Raw genomic sequence first — 16,633 nt, 5'->3', positions numbered from 1 at the left:
TGGTGCACTGTTGGTGGAATGTAAATTGGTGCAGCCACTGTGGAAAACAGTATGGAGGTTCCTTAAATATCATAAGATCCAGCAATTCCACTTATGGGTACTTTCTAAAGAAAATAAGAACACTCACTTGAAAAGGTCTATGTATCCCCATGTTCACTGCAGCATTGTTTACAGAAGCCTAGATATTAAAACAGTCTAAGTATCCATCGATGTGTGAAGGGATAAAAATTGTGAGATACGTGTTTGTGTATAAATATAAATATAATGGAATGTTATTTGTCCACAAAAAATGAATTCTGCCATTTGACAACACGTGTGGGCCTCAGGGGCATTATGCTAAGTGAAAAAAGTCAGAGAAAGACAAATACAATATGATCTCTCATATGTATAGTTAAAAAAACCAAACACCCAAACAAGCTCATGAAGAGTACAGACGGGTGATTGTCAGAGGTGAGATGGTGGGTGGGAGAAATGGGGGAAGGGGTCAAAAGATAAAAGGAATTATATAGAAAGAATTGAAGTATGAAAGGAGACCGCCCTGGTTACATCCCCTCACTTGTCTGACTCCTGATTTCTGCTCAGGTCATGATCTTGCAGTCTGAGGGTTCAAGCCCTGCATCGGGCTCTGTGATATTTTAGCGCAGAGCCTGCTAAGGGTTCTCTCTCCCCCTCTCTCTGTTCTTCCCCTACTTTCACTCTCTCTCAAAATAAATAAAACTTAAAAAAAAAAAGTCACTATGTGTTTGTGAGGGCATATACATACATGCACGTGTTACACGTGTACATGATGACATGGGAGTTTTACATATAAAAATCATGATATTTAACGTATCTTTCAGTTTGGTTGTCATGCTGGGAACAGTAGTTCTCTACAACCTTCTTCCTACCTTCTAACCAGAAGCAGAATTATCCCTGGGTGGGGGGTGGGGAGGGACCTTTAATGATAGAAACATACTCTTGCTACAAGCACAGCAGATGCGTTTTCTTTACCAAATCACATCTCTGTTATTAGGATTTATTTCCTCAGATATGAAAAGGGGACACATGGTGACAGGAAAAGCATGCTGTCTCAGAAGGTCCGTGTTAATCTGCAGCTTAGAATGTGGCAAAAACTGAGCTGCAGATTAAGACTCTTGGTAGAAACCCAGGGAGAGTGGGGGTCAGCTGTTCTCTAGGGAAGTTTGGTTACGGTCCTCACCGCTTGTCCCACAGCCTTCCCCTGTCCCGTCTCTGTTTTAGTCCACGTGTCTGGAGCATCCCCATGAGAAATGGCTTCATTCCATGAAGCTTAGGAGATACTCCCAGCATGAAATCTCCTCTGACAGAGGCATTTTCTAGTTCTTAGTTATCATTCCAACCATCACATCATACCGTCATCACATCACCCATCAGGCATCTTGGCCAGTCTTTTCTTCAATATTATTACTTAAAAAATAGTAATATTGAAAAAAAAAATTTTTTTTTAAATTTCTTTTTTTTAAATGTTTGTTTATTTTTGAGAGAGAAAGACCGTATGAGCAGGGGAGGGGCAGAGAGAGAGAGAGAGGGAGACCCAGAATCTGAAGCAGGCTCCAGGCTCTGAGCTGTCAGCACAGAGCCCGATGCAGGGCTCAAACTCATGAATGGTGAGATCATGACCTGAGCCACAGTTAGACACTTAACTGACTAAGCTCCCCAAGCGCCCCTGAAAAACGTCTTTACAACAATCCTTAATTAGTCTAGTTTGGACATGTCTGCTATATTGACTCCTAGGCGAGTTATTTTCAACTCTGGTTGAAACTCTGGTTTTTTATAAATGTTTGGCCCCCCCCTTTTTTTTCATTTATCAAAAAGTGGTGAAAATTAGTGGCACCTGGGTGGCTCAGTCAGTTGAGTGTCTGACTTCAGCTCAGGTCATGATCTGGCAGCTTGTGGGTTCGAGCCCCGCATCGGGCTCTCCACTGTCAGCACAGAGACCACTTTGGATCCTCTGTTTCCCTCCCCTCTCTGCCCACCCTCCGTTTGTTCTTGGTCTCAAAAGAAATAAATAAAAACTTGAAAAGTAAAAATTGATTAAATATTTTGTAAGGGACTTTGTTCTCTTTGATGCTGTGTGCTGTCTTTGCAAAGAAGTTTACAGAGTTTCCTCAAAGATTACCATTTGGAGAACCTACTTTTTCTTCAGTCCATACAATAAGGAATATAGAGTTGAGATCTCCTTGTGCGGGTTGGCCTATATATATTTTTTCGAATAGCTACATTTCCCCCCCTAAGTTCCTAAGTTTATCTTATGGATAGTCATAAAAACCTGATATATATTCTTAAAAGTTATTTAATGCTGACTTTAAAACTTTTGTAATGGGTGTTTATGAGAGGTCACTGGTCACTAGAGTTTTGGGATGGCAGTCATTTAACAGCATCATTTCCTTAGGTCCTGAGGCTGACTTTGATTTTCTTGGCCTAGATTTCAAGAGGTTTTAAGAAGGTGATGAGTCAGTGCTGAGATTTGAGGCAGGTGGATTCTCTGAAGCATTCAGCCTAACAGCCCCAGGGAGTGGTATTGCCACTTGGCTAATTAGTTCATGCAGCATCCCTTTGGGCTAGTTTAGCAGGATTATCCCTATTTTTACAGATTAAGAAAATGAGGTGTGGGGCGCCTGGGTGGCTTAGTCGGTTAAGCGTCCGACTTTCGCTTGGGTCATGATCTCGCCGTTCGTGGGTTCGAGCCCCGCGTCGGGCTCTGTGCTGACTGCCAGCTCAGAGCCTGGAGCCTGGGTCGGACGGGGACTCGCGTGATCTCTGACCCTCCCCTGCTCACGCTGTCTCTCTCTCCTAGAAATAAATAAAACATTAAAAAAAAATTAAAAAAAAAAAAAAAAGAAAATGAGGTGTGAGGCTTTGAATTGGTTCATGTCTAAAGGTTTGGCTGTCAGTCCTGGAGTTTCAGAATTGTAGAACCTTCAGTCAGTTATTCCGTTTGCATACTTTGGTGTTCTTAATTCAAATATCTATATTTTCAAAGCAACAATTTTATTTTCATTGAGTCTATTTTTATAGCAAACAGTTTCATACTTTTTGCGTCACGTAGGTTTTAACTTGAACGTGCCCCAGCTGTGATTATTGTCCTACTAAGGGTGATGTGGAATGTGTGAACTTGAGTTAAATCACAAAGAGACTTACCAGGCTCACATGAAGCATTGTGGGCATTAAAAATTGGTTGATACGGCCATCTGTGACATAAACACAATCTAAATAAGAAATGAGGGACGGGTACCTGAGTGGCTCAGTTGGTTGAGCATCCGACACCAGCTCAGGTCATGAGCTCATGGTTTGTGAGTTTGAGCCCCACATCAGGCTCACTGCTGTCAGCACTGAGCCCTCTTCACATCCCCTGTCCCGCACAGTCTGCTCCTCCCCCACACAGTCTGCTCCTCCCCCACTCATGCTCTCTCTCAAAAATAAATAAAAACATTAAAAAAAAAAAAAAGAAATGAGAGACACAGGCATCTTTTGGAAAGCACCTGTGATTTCTAGCTGAAGACCAGAGTCCTGGCTCACCTCATTTGAACACAGTGAACACGGCTAACACCACTTTCACCATCTTTCTCTTTAGAACTAGTTTCAAGAAAAATGTTAGCCAAATATTTATTCAGTTCTCTCTGCACCTACTTACCTACCCACATTTTTACCTATCTGATTTCTGCTGAGGGAATGACTTCTCTCCAATCAGACTGAACCACTTCTCAATATCCAAATAAACTGGTTTTTCTAAGACCGTGCCAAACTCCATGAAAAATCTAGGCAAGAGGTCAACTCTACACGTGTCCTTCTTTTAGTCTGTGGTGATTCCCAACTGGGAAAACCAGTCAAGAGTATTATTACTAGTGCTGGGTCCAAAGTGAAAGCTTGAGTTTTGAATTGATACCTTCTCATTTGACTTGGTTCGGTAGTCATGGATTTGACAACTAGTGTTGGTTAGCCATTGGTCAGCCACTAATGAAAGCCATTCCTGGTCCCTCACATTCCATCCCGGGGTGTGTTGATGCTTAACACACCATAACTAGGCGTGTTGATGCTTAACATGAAACTCACACTTCAGATACTGTTTAAGTTTCAAGGGCAAGGGAAATTGTATGGGCTAATAAGAAAATCTACAAGTCTTAAAAGCATTCTAGTTTATTATGTTTTCCTTAGCTAAAGCCTTAATTCTCTAGATTTGTACCAAGCAACCAGTATTTCATTCCTGAAAAGGATTCTGGAAAAGCATCCCTTGTGTGCAATTGATTTGACTTATTTTTGTGTATGTGATTGAAGTTATTATTTGAAAATGCATTGTAAATTAAAAATCATACTTTTTCCAAAAAGTTTGAATTACTTTATACAATGGTCTTTTTTCTTCTTTTTTCAATGGACACATATTACTTGGATTATTTTTTGAGATTTGTAGTATGTTTGAAAACAGCCTAGTTAATTTAATTATAATGACTCAAAGAAATATCTCTTTAAGATTAATCTTCAGTTCAACTGGTAACTCGTGAACATTTGGGGAAAAGTTTACCATGTAGAATTGTTATTCAATTGTTATTCAAAACGACTGGTTTGATTTAATTCTAGTTACAGCGTATATACTCAGAACTGTATAATTATTTTTAAATCATGCATTTATGAATTTCTGCATATTATAGATATGTATGCTCTAAAGAAAAATAGCCTATTTTAGTCAATTTAACAAGAGTTTTGAAGTTACTTGTTTATATAACAAGATTCACCTTTCCCTTCAAGAGTCCAACAAGCAAGGTCTTAAGGTTAAGAGGCAAGACATTTGGAAAAAATTACTGGAGTATCAAGTATGCGCGCAGTCCATTACTAGATAATATTGAGAGTAACACAAAAGGGACACAATAGGGGACAAACAATTGAAAATCAAATACAGTAAAACCTTGGATTGCAAGCAACCTGTTCCGCAAGTGTTCTGCAAGACGACCAAACATTTCTGATAAATTTTAACTTGATAAATGAGCGATGTCTTGCCATACTAGTCATATGTGATCACAAGTGAGCCGCTGGTTCTTGAAATTCGCTTTGATATACAAGTGCTTTGGATGATAAGCGTGTTTCCAGAACGAATGATGCTCGCAAACCAAGGTTTTACTTTAATAAAATGTGTCCTACGTCAGACGATGGTAAGTGCACTGGGAAAACGGCTGGGAAGGGCAGTAGGAAGCCAGGGATGTGGCAGCAGCTTTAAGTCAAGCAAATGAGTAATGGATGGAGTAGAGGAAGCTGGGGACAAAATCAAGGTCAGAGTTGGCTTTGTAAAGGGATAAGGATCCTCCCAAGACAGGCAGAAAAGGAGAAAAGTGGCGAAGACGTGGATGAGGTGGGTTGTGGGGTGAAGGCAGCTTGGCCCCAGTTTCCTTCAGTTTGGAAGAAAGTGACCTGCTGAGTGAGTCTGGAGTGGAAGTTTAGAGTTCAGTGTGAGGGGGGATTCAGACAGCTCATTGCTGGGAAAAACACAAGTAGTTGACCAGGGAGGAGATGGCTGCTGGAGCCAAAACGTGGGCTCAGGGACAGGTGCCCTGGGGGTGGGGGGTCGTGCTTCTCACCAGCAGCAGCCATGAGCCTGGAAGTAAAGACACTGGAAAGTGGGCTGTGGGAGAGGGGGGAGTGGAGTCCTTGGGGAGAATGTGAGGGGTCGCGTGCCCTGGGGGACCCGGTGCTGAATCCGGAAGGGAGTATGCTGTGGCTGTAGGATTACTTTGTTTCTGTTTTATGGAAGGGAATGTACGGGGCGCCTGGGAGGCTCAGTCAGTTAAGCATCTGACTCTTGACATCGGCTCAGGTCATGATCTCACAGTTGGTGAGTTCGAGGCCCATGTTGGGCTCTGCACTAACGGTGTGGAGTCTGCTTGGGATTCTCTCCCTCCCTCTCTCTGCCCCCTCCACCCTGCTCCAAATAAATAAATAAATAAACTTAAAAAAAAAATTACTTGGCCAATCACTTCCAGGATGTGTCTTTAAAAAAATAAATAAAAAATATAAAGTGTTGCCTTAAAATTCTCATAATAGGCCCAATTGAGGGGCAGTGTGCCAGGGCTTAGGGGAATCTTTCTTGAGAACTTTACTAAGGACACATAATATTGCTAGAAAGGGGGCCCAGAGGGTTTATGTAAGTGGAAAAAAAAAAAGAAAGAGGAAGATTTTAATAAGTCCATTCCCTGGAAACCTGTAGTTGTATTTATTTATTTTTTTAACATGTTTTTTATTTATTTTTGGGAGAGAGAGATAGACAGCCTGAGCAGGGGAGGGTCAGAGAGAGAGGGAGGCACAGAATCCGAAGCAGGCGCCAGGCTCTGAGCTGCCAGCACAGAGCCCAATGTGGGGCTTGACCCCATGAACCGTGAAATCATGACCTGAGCCAAAGTCGGACGTTAACTGACTGAGCCACCCAGGCGCCCCTGGAAACCTGTAGTTTTAGTTCCTAGGGGAAAAAAAAAACAGACAACGGATGCTCAGTGATTTGCACCTGTTTGCTCTTCAAGGTAAAGCCGGTGATGCACAGCAGGCTCAACGTGTCGGCTCGCTTCAGAAAAGCGCTTCAGGAGCCCTGCACCATCTTGTAAGTGGGAGCCCTTTTCTCTTTCTTTCTTTGTTTCTTTGTTTCTTTTTCTTTCTTTTTTTTTTTTTTTTTTTTCAAATAGTTTATTGTCAAGTTGGTTTCCATACAACACCCAGTGCTCATCCCCACAAGTGCCCTCCTCCATGCCCATCTCCCCCCTCCCCTCCCCCACCCCCGTCGGCCCTCAGTTTGTTCTCAGCATTCAAGAGTCTCTCATGGTTTGCCTCTCTCCCTCTCCCCACCATTTCCCCCCTTCTTCTCCCCCTGGTTCCTCAGTTAAGTTCCTCCTAATTCTCCTATACATGCAAACCTATGTTATTTGTCCTTCTCTGCCTGACTTATTTCGCTCAGCATAACACCCTCAAGGTCCATCCATGTTGCTACACAGGCCAGATTTCATTCTTTCTCATTGCCATGTAGTATTCCATGCTATAGATAAACCACATCTTCTTGATCCATTCGTCTGTTGATGGACACTTAAGCTCTTTCCATGTTTTGGCTATTGTGGAGAGTGCTGCTATGAACATTGGGGTCCATGTGCCCCTGTGCATCAGCATTTCTGTATCCCTTGGGTCAATTCCTAGCAGTGCTATTGCTGGGTCATAGCAATATTGTTAATTTTTTGAGGAATCTCCACAGTTTTCCAGAGGGGCTGTACCCGTTTACATCCCCACCAACAGTGTAGGAGGGTGCCTGTTTCTCCACATCCTCACCAGCATCTAGAGTTCTCTGATTTGCTCATTTTAGCCACTCTGACTGGCGTGAGGTGGTATCTCAGTGTGGTTTTGATTTGTATTTCCCTGATGAGGAGGGATGCTGAGCATCGTTTCATGTGTCTGTTGGCCATCTGGATGTCCTCTTTGGAGAAGTGTCTGTTCCTATCTTTTGCCCAATTCTTTACTGGGTTGTTTGTTTTTCAGGTGTGGAGTCTGGTGAGTTCCTTATAGATTTTGGATATTAACCCTTTATCTGATATGTCATTTGCAACTATGTTTAATGGGAGCCCTTTTCTATAGAAGTTCGTGGCTTGGTGGCTTTCCTGGCGGGTTGGAATTTGCTCTGTGGCATTAAATGGATAACCGTTTCAGATGGTGTGACTCGATCATTTTCCTTTTTTTTCTGCTCCAGCTTGATAGCCAACGGAGACCTCATAAGTCCGGCTTCTCGCCTCCTCATTCCTAGAAAGGCCCTGAGTCAGTGGGATCATGTCCTGCAAATGATCACGGAGAAAATAACCCTGCGGAGTGGGGCTGTCCACAGGTGCGTCAGAGCAGTCTGCGAGCGGACGGGTTTTGGGACTGTTTAGGGTGACTTGGTGCTTGGAGTCCCTGGTCCCCAGATTGTGAATTTCAGCTCTCCGGTGAGGCTCCGTTTATCTGCCTCAGTTTCCCTATCTGTAAGGTAAGTAATAGCACAGAGTTGTGTCAGAAGTGAGATAGCCCACATAAAGAGCTTAAAAGGGTCCTTGGCACATAGGAACGCATCCTCAAGTGTTGACTGTTTTTGTTCTTTTAGTTTAGAGCCAATAAGCAAATGTCAACTTTCTTTTGGTTGAGAAGGAGTGTTTTTTGAGTGAGCCAGCTTCTTGGCTCTCAACTAACTCCTTTTTTCCCAACAGATATTTTTGATTCCTAGATGATCGAACCTATTTTCCTGGTGTAAAACATTAGACATGAGCAGGTTCATGTGGGTTAGGGAGGAAGGAAGCAGGTTAGAGAGGTAATTAAGCAGGTCGCCTAAACTTCAGAAGTCAAGAGCATTTCCTCAAGTTTTGAAATTCAAAAACTTTTTTAGTGTTTTATTTATTTTCGAGAGAGAGAGAGAGAGAGAATATGAGTATGGGAGGGGCAGAGAGAGGGAGACGCAGAATCCAAAGCAGGCTCCAGGCTCTGAGCTGTCCACACAGAGCCCGATGTGGGGCTCCAACTCCCAAACCGTGAGATCATGACCCCAGCTTAACCGACTGAGCCACCCAGGCGCCCCATGAAATTTAAGTGAAGATTCAAATCGTGGCTTTTAAATTGTGAAGCACGGGAAATTATCCCTTGATGGAGGCTGACTTACTTGTTTTCTTTTTGGTGGAAGAGTTACAAATAATATGTGCAAAGACAGAATATATTAAGAACCTATGTACCGTGTGACACACAGCATTTGAAATCCAGCCCAGAGTTTTCTGGTAGTTCTGCTCAAATCCCGTCTTTCCCTCAGTCTCTCTAACCTTCTCTGCTAGAGGAGAGTACCCTTCCTTTTAAGTTCCTGTGCCTGTTTTCCTATCCGTACGTCTACATATCCTCTTACAGACCTAGCTGATGAAACAAGTTCTCAGAATATTGCATATTCTTTCGGTTACATTTGTATACAGATTAATATACATATATTCACCTCTGTCAATACGCATAATTTCCTAGCCATTGAGATTTTTAAGTATAATCGGGTATAATATGTAAATATAATATAAATATGCATATACATATTTAATATATAGAGAGATGCAGTTGAAAGTAATGCTTCAGATGTGGTAAGAAAAAAATTCAAACTGGGCAAAAGACCTAAAAATAATTTGTCTCACCTCAGCTCTCCAGCCCTTCTCTAATACTTTTCTGCATGATTCCCAAAACATTCTTTGCATTTGGAAGCACGCACATCTTTTATTTCTTAAAAACACAGATGAGCACACGTGTGTATACACACACACACACACACACGATTAAGTATATAAATACTCCTTGATGTTTTTCCTGTAACAGCAAGTCTTGGAGCACGAATAGCTCTCTGTCCTATTATCTTTAATGACTACAAAATTATCTTATTATCTATTTAGGATGTGCCCTAATAATCTGCTTTAAGAGTCTCCTCTTGATGGAAATTTGGGTTATTTCCAATCCTATGCTATTACATGTACATGTCTTTGTATGTAAGCAAAGTTTATCAGGAGACTGAAGCCTAGAACTCAAATTGCTTTGTCAGTCATCCATGCATTTAAAATTTTGCTAGAGGGGCACCTGAGTGACTCAGTCGGTTGAGCATCTGACTTCAGCTCAGGTCATGATCTCATGATTCACAAGTTCAAGCCCCACATTGGGCTCTGTGCTGACAGCTCAGAGCCTGGAGCCTGCTTCGGATTCTGTGTCTCCCTCTCTCTGCCCCTCCCCTGCTCATGTTCTGTCTGTCTGTCTCTCTCAAAAATAAATAAACATTAAAAATAAAATAAAATTGTTCTAGATACTGATTCCAGAGTCTGTGCTGATTTGAACTCTTACCTAAAGTACATGAGACAGCCTGGTTTTCCTTCTCTCATCCATGCTGTAAAACTAGCAAACATTTTGTCTTTTTGTTCATTTTGGGTAAGTATTTCATTGTTTCTTGTTTTTTATTTGTTTAATATACAATAGGAACAACCAAACAACACCTGCTGCTCGTTTCTTGTGTGCAAGTGCTCTGCCCTTTAAACTTAATTAATCAGCAGCCCTGTGAGATAAGTAGTGTTATTATTCTTTTTTAGTAGACATGAAACATGCGACAAGCGGAAGGTTACTTCTCCAGGATTAAGCATGTAGAGCTTAGCAGAGCTGGGATTCTAGCTTCCTCAGTAGGCAGTCTGGGTCCAAAGCCTGTGTTCTGAACTACTAAGTTATTCCCTAAATAAATGCCACAAATGTATCTTCCATTGAATATGATCTATCTGTATTACGTTTGCATTTTTATCTCATTGGTTTATAGACACTCTTTACATATTAGGGAAATTGGCTCTTTCTCATACAAGTTTTTTTTTTTTAAATTTTTTTAAAGTTTATTGATTGCTGAGAGAGAGAGAGAGACTGACCGCAGGCAGGGGAGGGACAGAGAGAGAGAGAGAGACACAGAATCTGAAGCACGGTCCAGGCCCTGAGGTGTCGGCACACAGAGCCCAACACGGCTCGATCCCATGAATTGCAGGATCATGACCTGAATGAAGTTGGTCACTTAACCAACTGAGCCATCCAGGCGCCCCTCTCGTATGAGTTTTAAATATATTTCCAGTTTATGCCTTTGATACTCTTTATTTTATTTTATTTTTTGTGGGGGGTATACAGTTAAGTTGAATTGTGGTGCGACTTTTTTTTTACATTTTAAAAAATGTTTTATTTATTTTTGAGAGAGAGAGAGAGAGAGAGACAGCGTGAGCAGGGGAGGGTCAGAGAGAGAGGGAGATACAGAATCCGAAGACAGGCTCCAGGCTCTGAGCTGTCAGCACAGAGCCTGACGTGGGGCTGGAACCCACGAACTGTGAGATCATGACCTGAGCTAAAGTCGGACGTTTAGCTGACTGAGCCACCCAGGCACCCCAAGTGGTGCAAATTTTCAATCTTAACAATCATTAAGTTTTATGACTAGCTTAGATTTTTCCCATTCCAAGACTATAAAAATATTCTGCAGCATCTTTATCTTGTACTTTAAAATTTCATTTAAACATTTGGTCCTTTTGGATTTTATTTTGGTGTCAGGAGTGAAGGCAGATCTCAGTAGTTCTTTCTCTCTCTCTCTCTCTCTCTCTCTCTCTTTTTCTCTCTTACTTAGATATACAGTTGTGTCTTTTAACATATACATAAATGTAATAATCAATAAATAATACATTATCAATAAATAATAATATAAAGCACCCAAAGATGTATACATACAATTGCATGCCCAGATACATCTGTTTATTCATGTACTATTGTGAACAAATTCACACATGCAAATAAGATATTTATATATTTTATATGTATTCTGTATTTATAAATACAGAAATGAAAATATATGCCCCCCATACTTGAATACTTGGAGAACCTTAATTCTCAGTGTGATGCCGGATAGGAGTGAGCTTCGGGAGCTGGCCACTCGGCATGTGCTCATTTTCCTTCAACAGAACATTGAAGAGTCTCCTGGTTGGGCCCTCCCTGTGCTCCGGTAGATGTGTATATCTGAAGCACCCCGTTAAAATTGGTTCAACTCCCTGTGTTGTGTGTCTTGCCTTTTGTGACAAAGGGAGAGAGCAGGTCAAGGAAAGTCCTATGAAAGAAGGCTAAAACCATGGGTTAGAATATACTCAGTACCCGTGACTACCTGCAGAAGAGACCAGTCAAATCTTGGCTATTTCCAGATCCAGAGCGAGGCTGCCTTTTAATTTCAAGCCTGAAAGTGAACTACTGCCTCCGATCTTCCTGTTTTGGAGGAAAATGAACATCTGGGTCCAGGCCAGTGGTTCTCAGCCGGGGACGATTTTGCCCCTAGGGGACTTTTGGCAGTGTCCAGAGTCCTTTTGTTAGTCACGCCTGGGGACGGGGCGCCTTCTGCTTCCATCTAGTGGGTGCTACTAACATCCCACAGTTTGTTTACAGGCAGGGCTCCCTATCCCCCCACACAACTGTCGCATCCAAAATGCCAGTAGCATCATTGCTCAGAGACCCTGGTCTGGGTCAAACGGCAGGAAAATCAGAACATGTGGGTTAAGTGTTGGTATTTGGACTTGTAGGGAGGGAATTAGCGTTCTAAAGAAGGAGCATCTTTATATAAATCAAGCCAAACACATTTCAGCGGTTTTGTGGCTGTTTTCTTTGTCCTTTCTGGCTCCTTTTGATAGGACCATCTACAGAATCAGTAAAGAATCGGACAGTTCAGGGGTGCCTGGGTGGCTCAGTCGGTTAAACGTCCGACTTCGGCTCAGGTCATGATCTCACGGTTCGTGGGTTCAAGCCCCGCCTCGGGCTCTGTGCTGATAGCTCAGAGCCTGGAGCCTGTCTTCGGATTCTGTATCTCCCGCTCTCTCTGACCCTCCCTCCCCTGCTCACACTGTCTCTCTCTCTCTCTCAGAAATACATAAAACATAAAAAAAAAAAAAAAAAGAATCAGTTCATTGCCCCCTTTTTTTCCCTTTGCAAATGTCGCTAACCTTTATTAGGTAATATAAGAAGTCTGAGAATTTTTTTTAATGATTATCTTGAAATCCTTCCAGTCAGTAATTCCTGTTTATAACCTTTGAGAATAGTTATTGTTCTCTGGTGTTGTTTTCTAATAGTCTGCTTTTTCTTGCTCTTTAGGGGGAACAAAAAAAGATTCTGTGGACACGTTTAAATCGTCTAGTAAAGTTATCACTGTTCTTTTAATAAGTAACATATTCCTTGTAGTTTGCAGCTGCAGTTTTACAGTAAAGGGAGGTCCTTGTGAGATCCCTTGATTCTGGGAAGATGAGGGGAGGCAAAAAAAAAAAAAAAAGTCCCACAAAGGAAGAGGCAGGAATGCTCTGTGGTTCTGCACCATTAATCCTGGCAATGGGCTCCTTTGCCTTGTTTCCTGACCCCATTCTGTGTGTATTTGGATGTACTATTTTGGCTGAGGGCTCTCACACAGAACACAGTAAGTTTGTCAACTGACAAATACATTAAGAAAATAAATTGTAAAAGTGGTCACAAAATAGAAATAGAATCGTTCTTCTGTGGGAGTGGAGCTCCATTTAAAGGCTCACACCCCATACGAGTTGGTGGTTTCCAGCCCACATCTTACTATGGTAGCAAGACGGGGACCCCACTGGATGGTTAGGTTTATTGGGATGAAGTCCTGTGTGGAGAGAGAGTAATGACGTTATAAACACTGGCATTTCAATATAGTTATAACAGCTAATGACTTTGAGGCACTTCTAATTCAATAACTAGAATTAGTAACAAATGAGCCAGCGTAAGCGCGGAGGGTTTTTTACTGAACTTTGTAATTGTAAGTAGCCCTCTCATGCTTGTTCAAAGCTGAGTGGTTGGCATTCGTGTTCTGGCAGACTTTACACGTTAGAGGGAAAGCTGGTGGAGAGCGGGGCCGAGTTGGAGAACGGGCAGTTTTACGTGGCTGTTGGCAGAGACAAGTTTAAGAAACTGCCTTACAGTGAGTTGCTGTTTGACAAGTCAACGATGAGGCGGTCGTACGGGTAAGTGTGCATCCTCCTTCCTGGTTCCTCTTCAGTTCTCACTCGAAATAACGAGTCTAATGCTGGCCGCCGGGATATTTTATATAATCTTGCCGATTATCAGTTAGAAATGGAGGATATATATTGATACTGTTTTTTGCCAAGATTGGAGATGTTATTTTGGCACAAAAATAGAATTTTAGGGAATCTATGAAAGTCTATATAGTATTTTTTACCATTTGCTTACGGATTTGCGGTAAATATGAAGACTTATTTTTGTGAAGAAGACACAGGGCAGTGGGCTTCTTTGTAGCATACGTTATTCGATGTTTTAATAATGTCTCCACTGTGTAGCTGGACCAAATCATTGTTTAGTTGGTGCATATGCAGGCATCTAACAGTTTAAAACATTTAAGTTTAAAAACAATATGTTATGCTCCTTTTAATAACAGTAGGAGATAAAAGCGATATAATTCCATTTGCATAAGAAAGTAGAGCAGCAATACAGAGTATAATTATTGCATGCAAAATTTTAAATCTACTTCAAAAAAAACTTTTAAGTTTAATTTTAGTGAGAGCTCGTGAGAGAGGGAGAGAGAATCCCAAGTAGGCTCCAAGCTCAGTGCGAAGCCCAATGTGGGGCTCTATCCCATGACCCTGGGATCATGACCTGAGCCAAAATCAAGAGTCAGATGCTCAACCAGCTGAGCCACCCAGGCGCCCTGAAGATTACACTTTCAACTGCACACAATTCTCTGTACCCACTTTGTTCTCTGTGGAATGTCCTGTGTTTGTGACAGATGCCTCACTCTAGCTGATACATGGCCGGCAGAGGCGTGCGTGCAGAGCCCTGGTGGACGCGGGCGCCCCTGGGCTGTCAGAAAGGGACTTTGTGTGGTTGTCCTCTGCTAGGGTGTGCGACAGACACTGGCACACACACAGCAGAACGTCCACCGGGTGTTCTCCATTAATTTGCGATTTGTGAAGCTTTATCGAGCTATCAAGAGAAGCTGGCCAAGGGTTCCTAAATGAGTAAGAGATGAAAAGGAATTTCAGGGGTGGTGTTTGGGATGTGCAAGAGCACGTTTTCCAGCACGTTAGAGTTATTTCCCAGCAGACTTCTCGATGGCCGTCCTTACCCATCCACGAATGCAAGTCCTTCACAGTCTCTCCTGAGCGACACTGGGTTGGCCGACCATGAGCGTGTCCTTGAGGGCAGTGAGAAATCTGTCGCTCATAGATGGACTCAACTCAGATGGACGAGTAAGACCCACCTTTATCTATGTGTGGTCTTCTTTTCAGAGAGGTTCATTGGGTTCCAAGGTCTCTTCCTAACAACATAGACATCTCTGAAACAGCAGTCTCCTAGCCAAAGAGAACTTATTTTCTTGTTGAGAATGACTGGTTTAGAAGCTCCCTGAGTAGAAACAAGCACCAGTGTTTTACCATTTCTGAGCTTCTGAGGTCGACCCTGCAGACATTATGAAAAGAATGGAAATTGACTGGTTTTGACTCAATGGGGCAAAATCATTACTCGGCTTAGGAAATGGCTTTTTGAAATGCAGAAGGAAAACTGGGGGATTTGAATAAAAATGCCATGAAACAATTCAAGGTGGCTCTGAAAGTATAAGGGAGCATTGATGAAAATAGTTTAACAGTAAAAGTCTTTTGGAGTGGAATTTAGAAATGTTACGGTGGTCTTTGTGAACTTGGGAAAGGCTGTGTGCTTTTCTTGAGACACTGATGTCCATCAGCTTGTCAGTTGGGGTGACGTGTTAACTTGCGTTATGTGTTATTTGAAAATAACTTCAGATTTCTAACTTGAAACTTGTTTCTGCAGTCAGAAGGCTTCTTCACTACCTCCTATCGTAGGATCCAGAAAGTCTAAAGGGAGTGTAAGTATCAGATGCTTTACTCATTAATGTTCTATATTTCTATACAATACAGAGAGACTGTCCTCTGGGTTTCAATTAAATTTGAAGAAATAAAACTTCAGCTGCCTTGTGGCATATAAGCAATTATGTGAAGCAACACTAGAACATTAGTGATATAACTAACTTCTTCAAAGTGAACCAGCATTTTTAATGTTTTTTAAAGTTTATTTATTTATTTTGAGAGAGACAGAACGGGAGGAGGGGAGGGAGGTAGAGAGAGAGAGCGAGAGAGAGCGAGAGAGAGCGAATCCCAAGCAGGCTCCCACGCGGTCAGTGTGCAGAGCCTGACCTGGGGCTCAAGTCCACCAACTATTAGATCATGACCGGAGCTGAAATCCAGAGTTGGCTGCTTAACCATCTGAGCCACCCAGGAGCCCCTTGAGCCAAGATTTTTAAAATATAGATTTCACAGTAGGCAATCTTTTTCCTTCTGTACAGACCTGATATACTTATCTCGCAGTTGAAATCTGGGCAGCGATACGTAAAAGCAGAAGAAATGCAGGGCGCCTGGCTGACTCAGTTTGTTAATTGTCTGACTTTGGCTCAGGTTGTGTGATCTTGTAGTTTTTGAGTTCGAGCCCTGCATTGGGCTCTGCTCTGCCTGCATGGAGCCTGCTTGGGATTCTCTCTTCCCCCCCACCTCTCTCTCTGCCCCTCCTCATATTCATGCTCTGTCTCTTTCTCAAAAATAAGTAAACATTAAAAAAAAGTAAAAATTAAAACCCCCAAAAGAAGAAATGCTATATTAGGTCACATTAGTGGTCCTGCTCAGTCTGATTTTCTCTCTCTGACAAAGACTAAAGAGGAAGTCTTTGTTAAAAAAAAAAAAAAAAGATATTCCTGAGTTATATTCCTTTAAAAGACTGAGAAGCACTCTAAAGTTTCCCCGATCCATCATTCGTCTATTTGTTAATGCGGCAAATGTCCCTTGAATGGTTCTCCTGGGGGACTATGACAAGCATTTCTTCAGTCCTAACCTCGTAGCCTGGGGACCTCCTCACGGCGGGGGGGTGGGGGGTGGGGGGGGGAGAGTGGGGTGAGGGGAGGGGGGGTGACTTTCTCCCAGCCGGAGTGCTGTTGGGACAGCTTTTTCTGGCTGAGGCTTCTCTTTCTGCTCTTTTGATCGAATTGCCTGACCAGCTGTGATCAGAATGGACCTGACATATGTCCCCCTGTCTGAACATTCCC

The 16,633-nt window shown here is 42.3% G+C and overlaps 1 protein-coding gene across 1 annotated transcript in view; it reads left to right on the top strand.

Annotated features, from left to right (window-relative positions):
• DCDC2 (doublecortin domain containing 2) overlaps positions 1-16,633 on the top strand; it is a 164,614-nt gene that overhangs the window by 45,436 nt on the left and 102,545 nt on the right. The window contains exons 3-6 of the mRNA XM_039216724.1: positions 6,522-6,598; positions 7,727-7,858; positions 13,386-13,532; positions 15,352-15,406. Of these exons, the coding sequence (XP_039072655.1) occupies positions 6,522-6,598; positions 7,727-7,858; positions 13,386-13,532; positions 15,352-15,406 (411 nt within the window). The remainder of the gene's footprint in view (positions 1-6,521; positions 6,599-7,726; positions 7,859-13,385; positions 13,533-15,351; positions 15,407-16,633) is intronic.

The sequence above is a fragment of the Hyaena hyaena genome, unplaced genomic scaffold, assembly GCF_003009895.1.
Source record: "Hyaena hyaena isolate Hyena2069 unplaced genomic scaffold, ASM300989v1 scaffold_652, whole genome shotgun sequence".
Lineage (NCBI taxonomy): Eukaryota > Metazoa > Chordata > Mammalia > Carnivora > Hyaenidae > Hyaena > Hyaena hyaena.
This window is presented reverse-complemented; position numbering and strand designations above follow the sequence as displayed.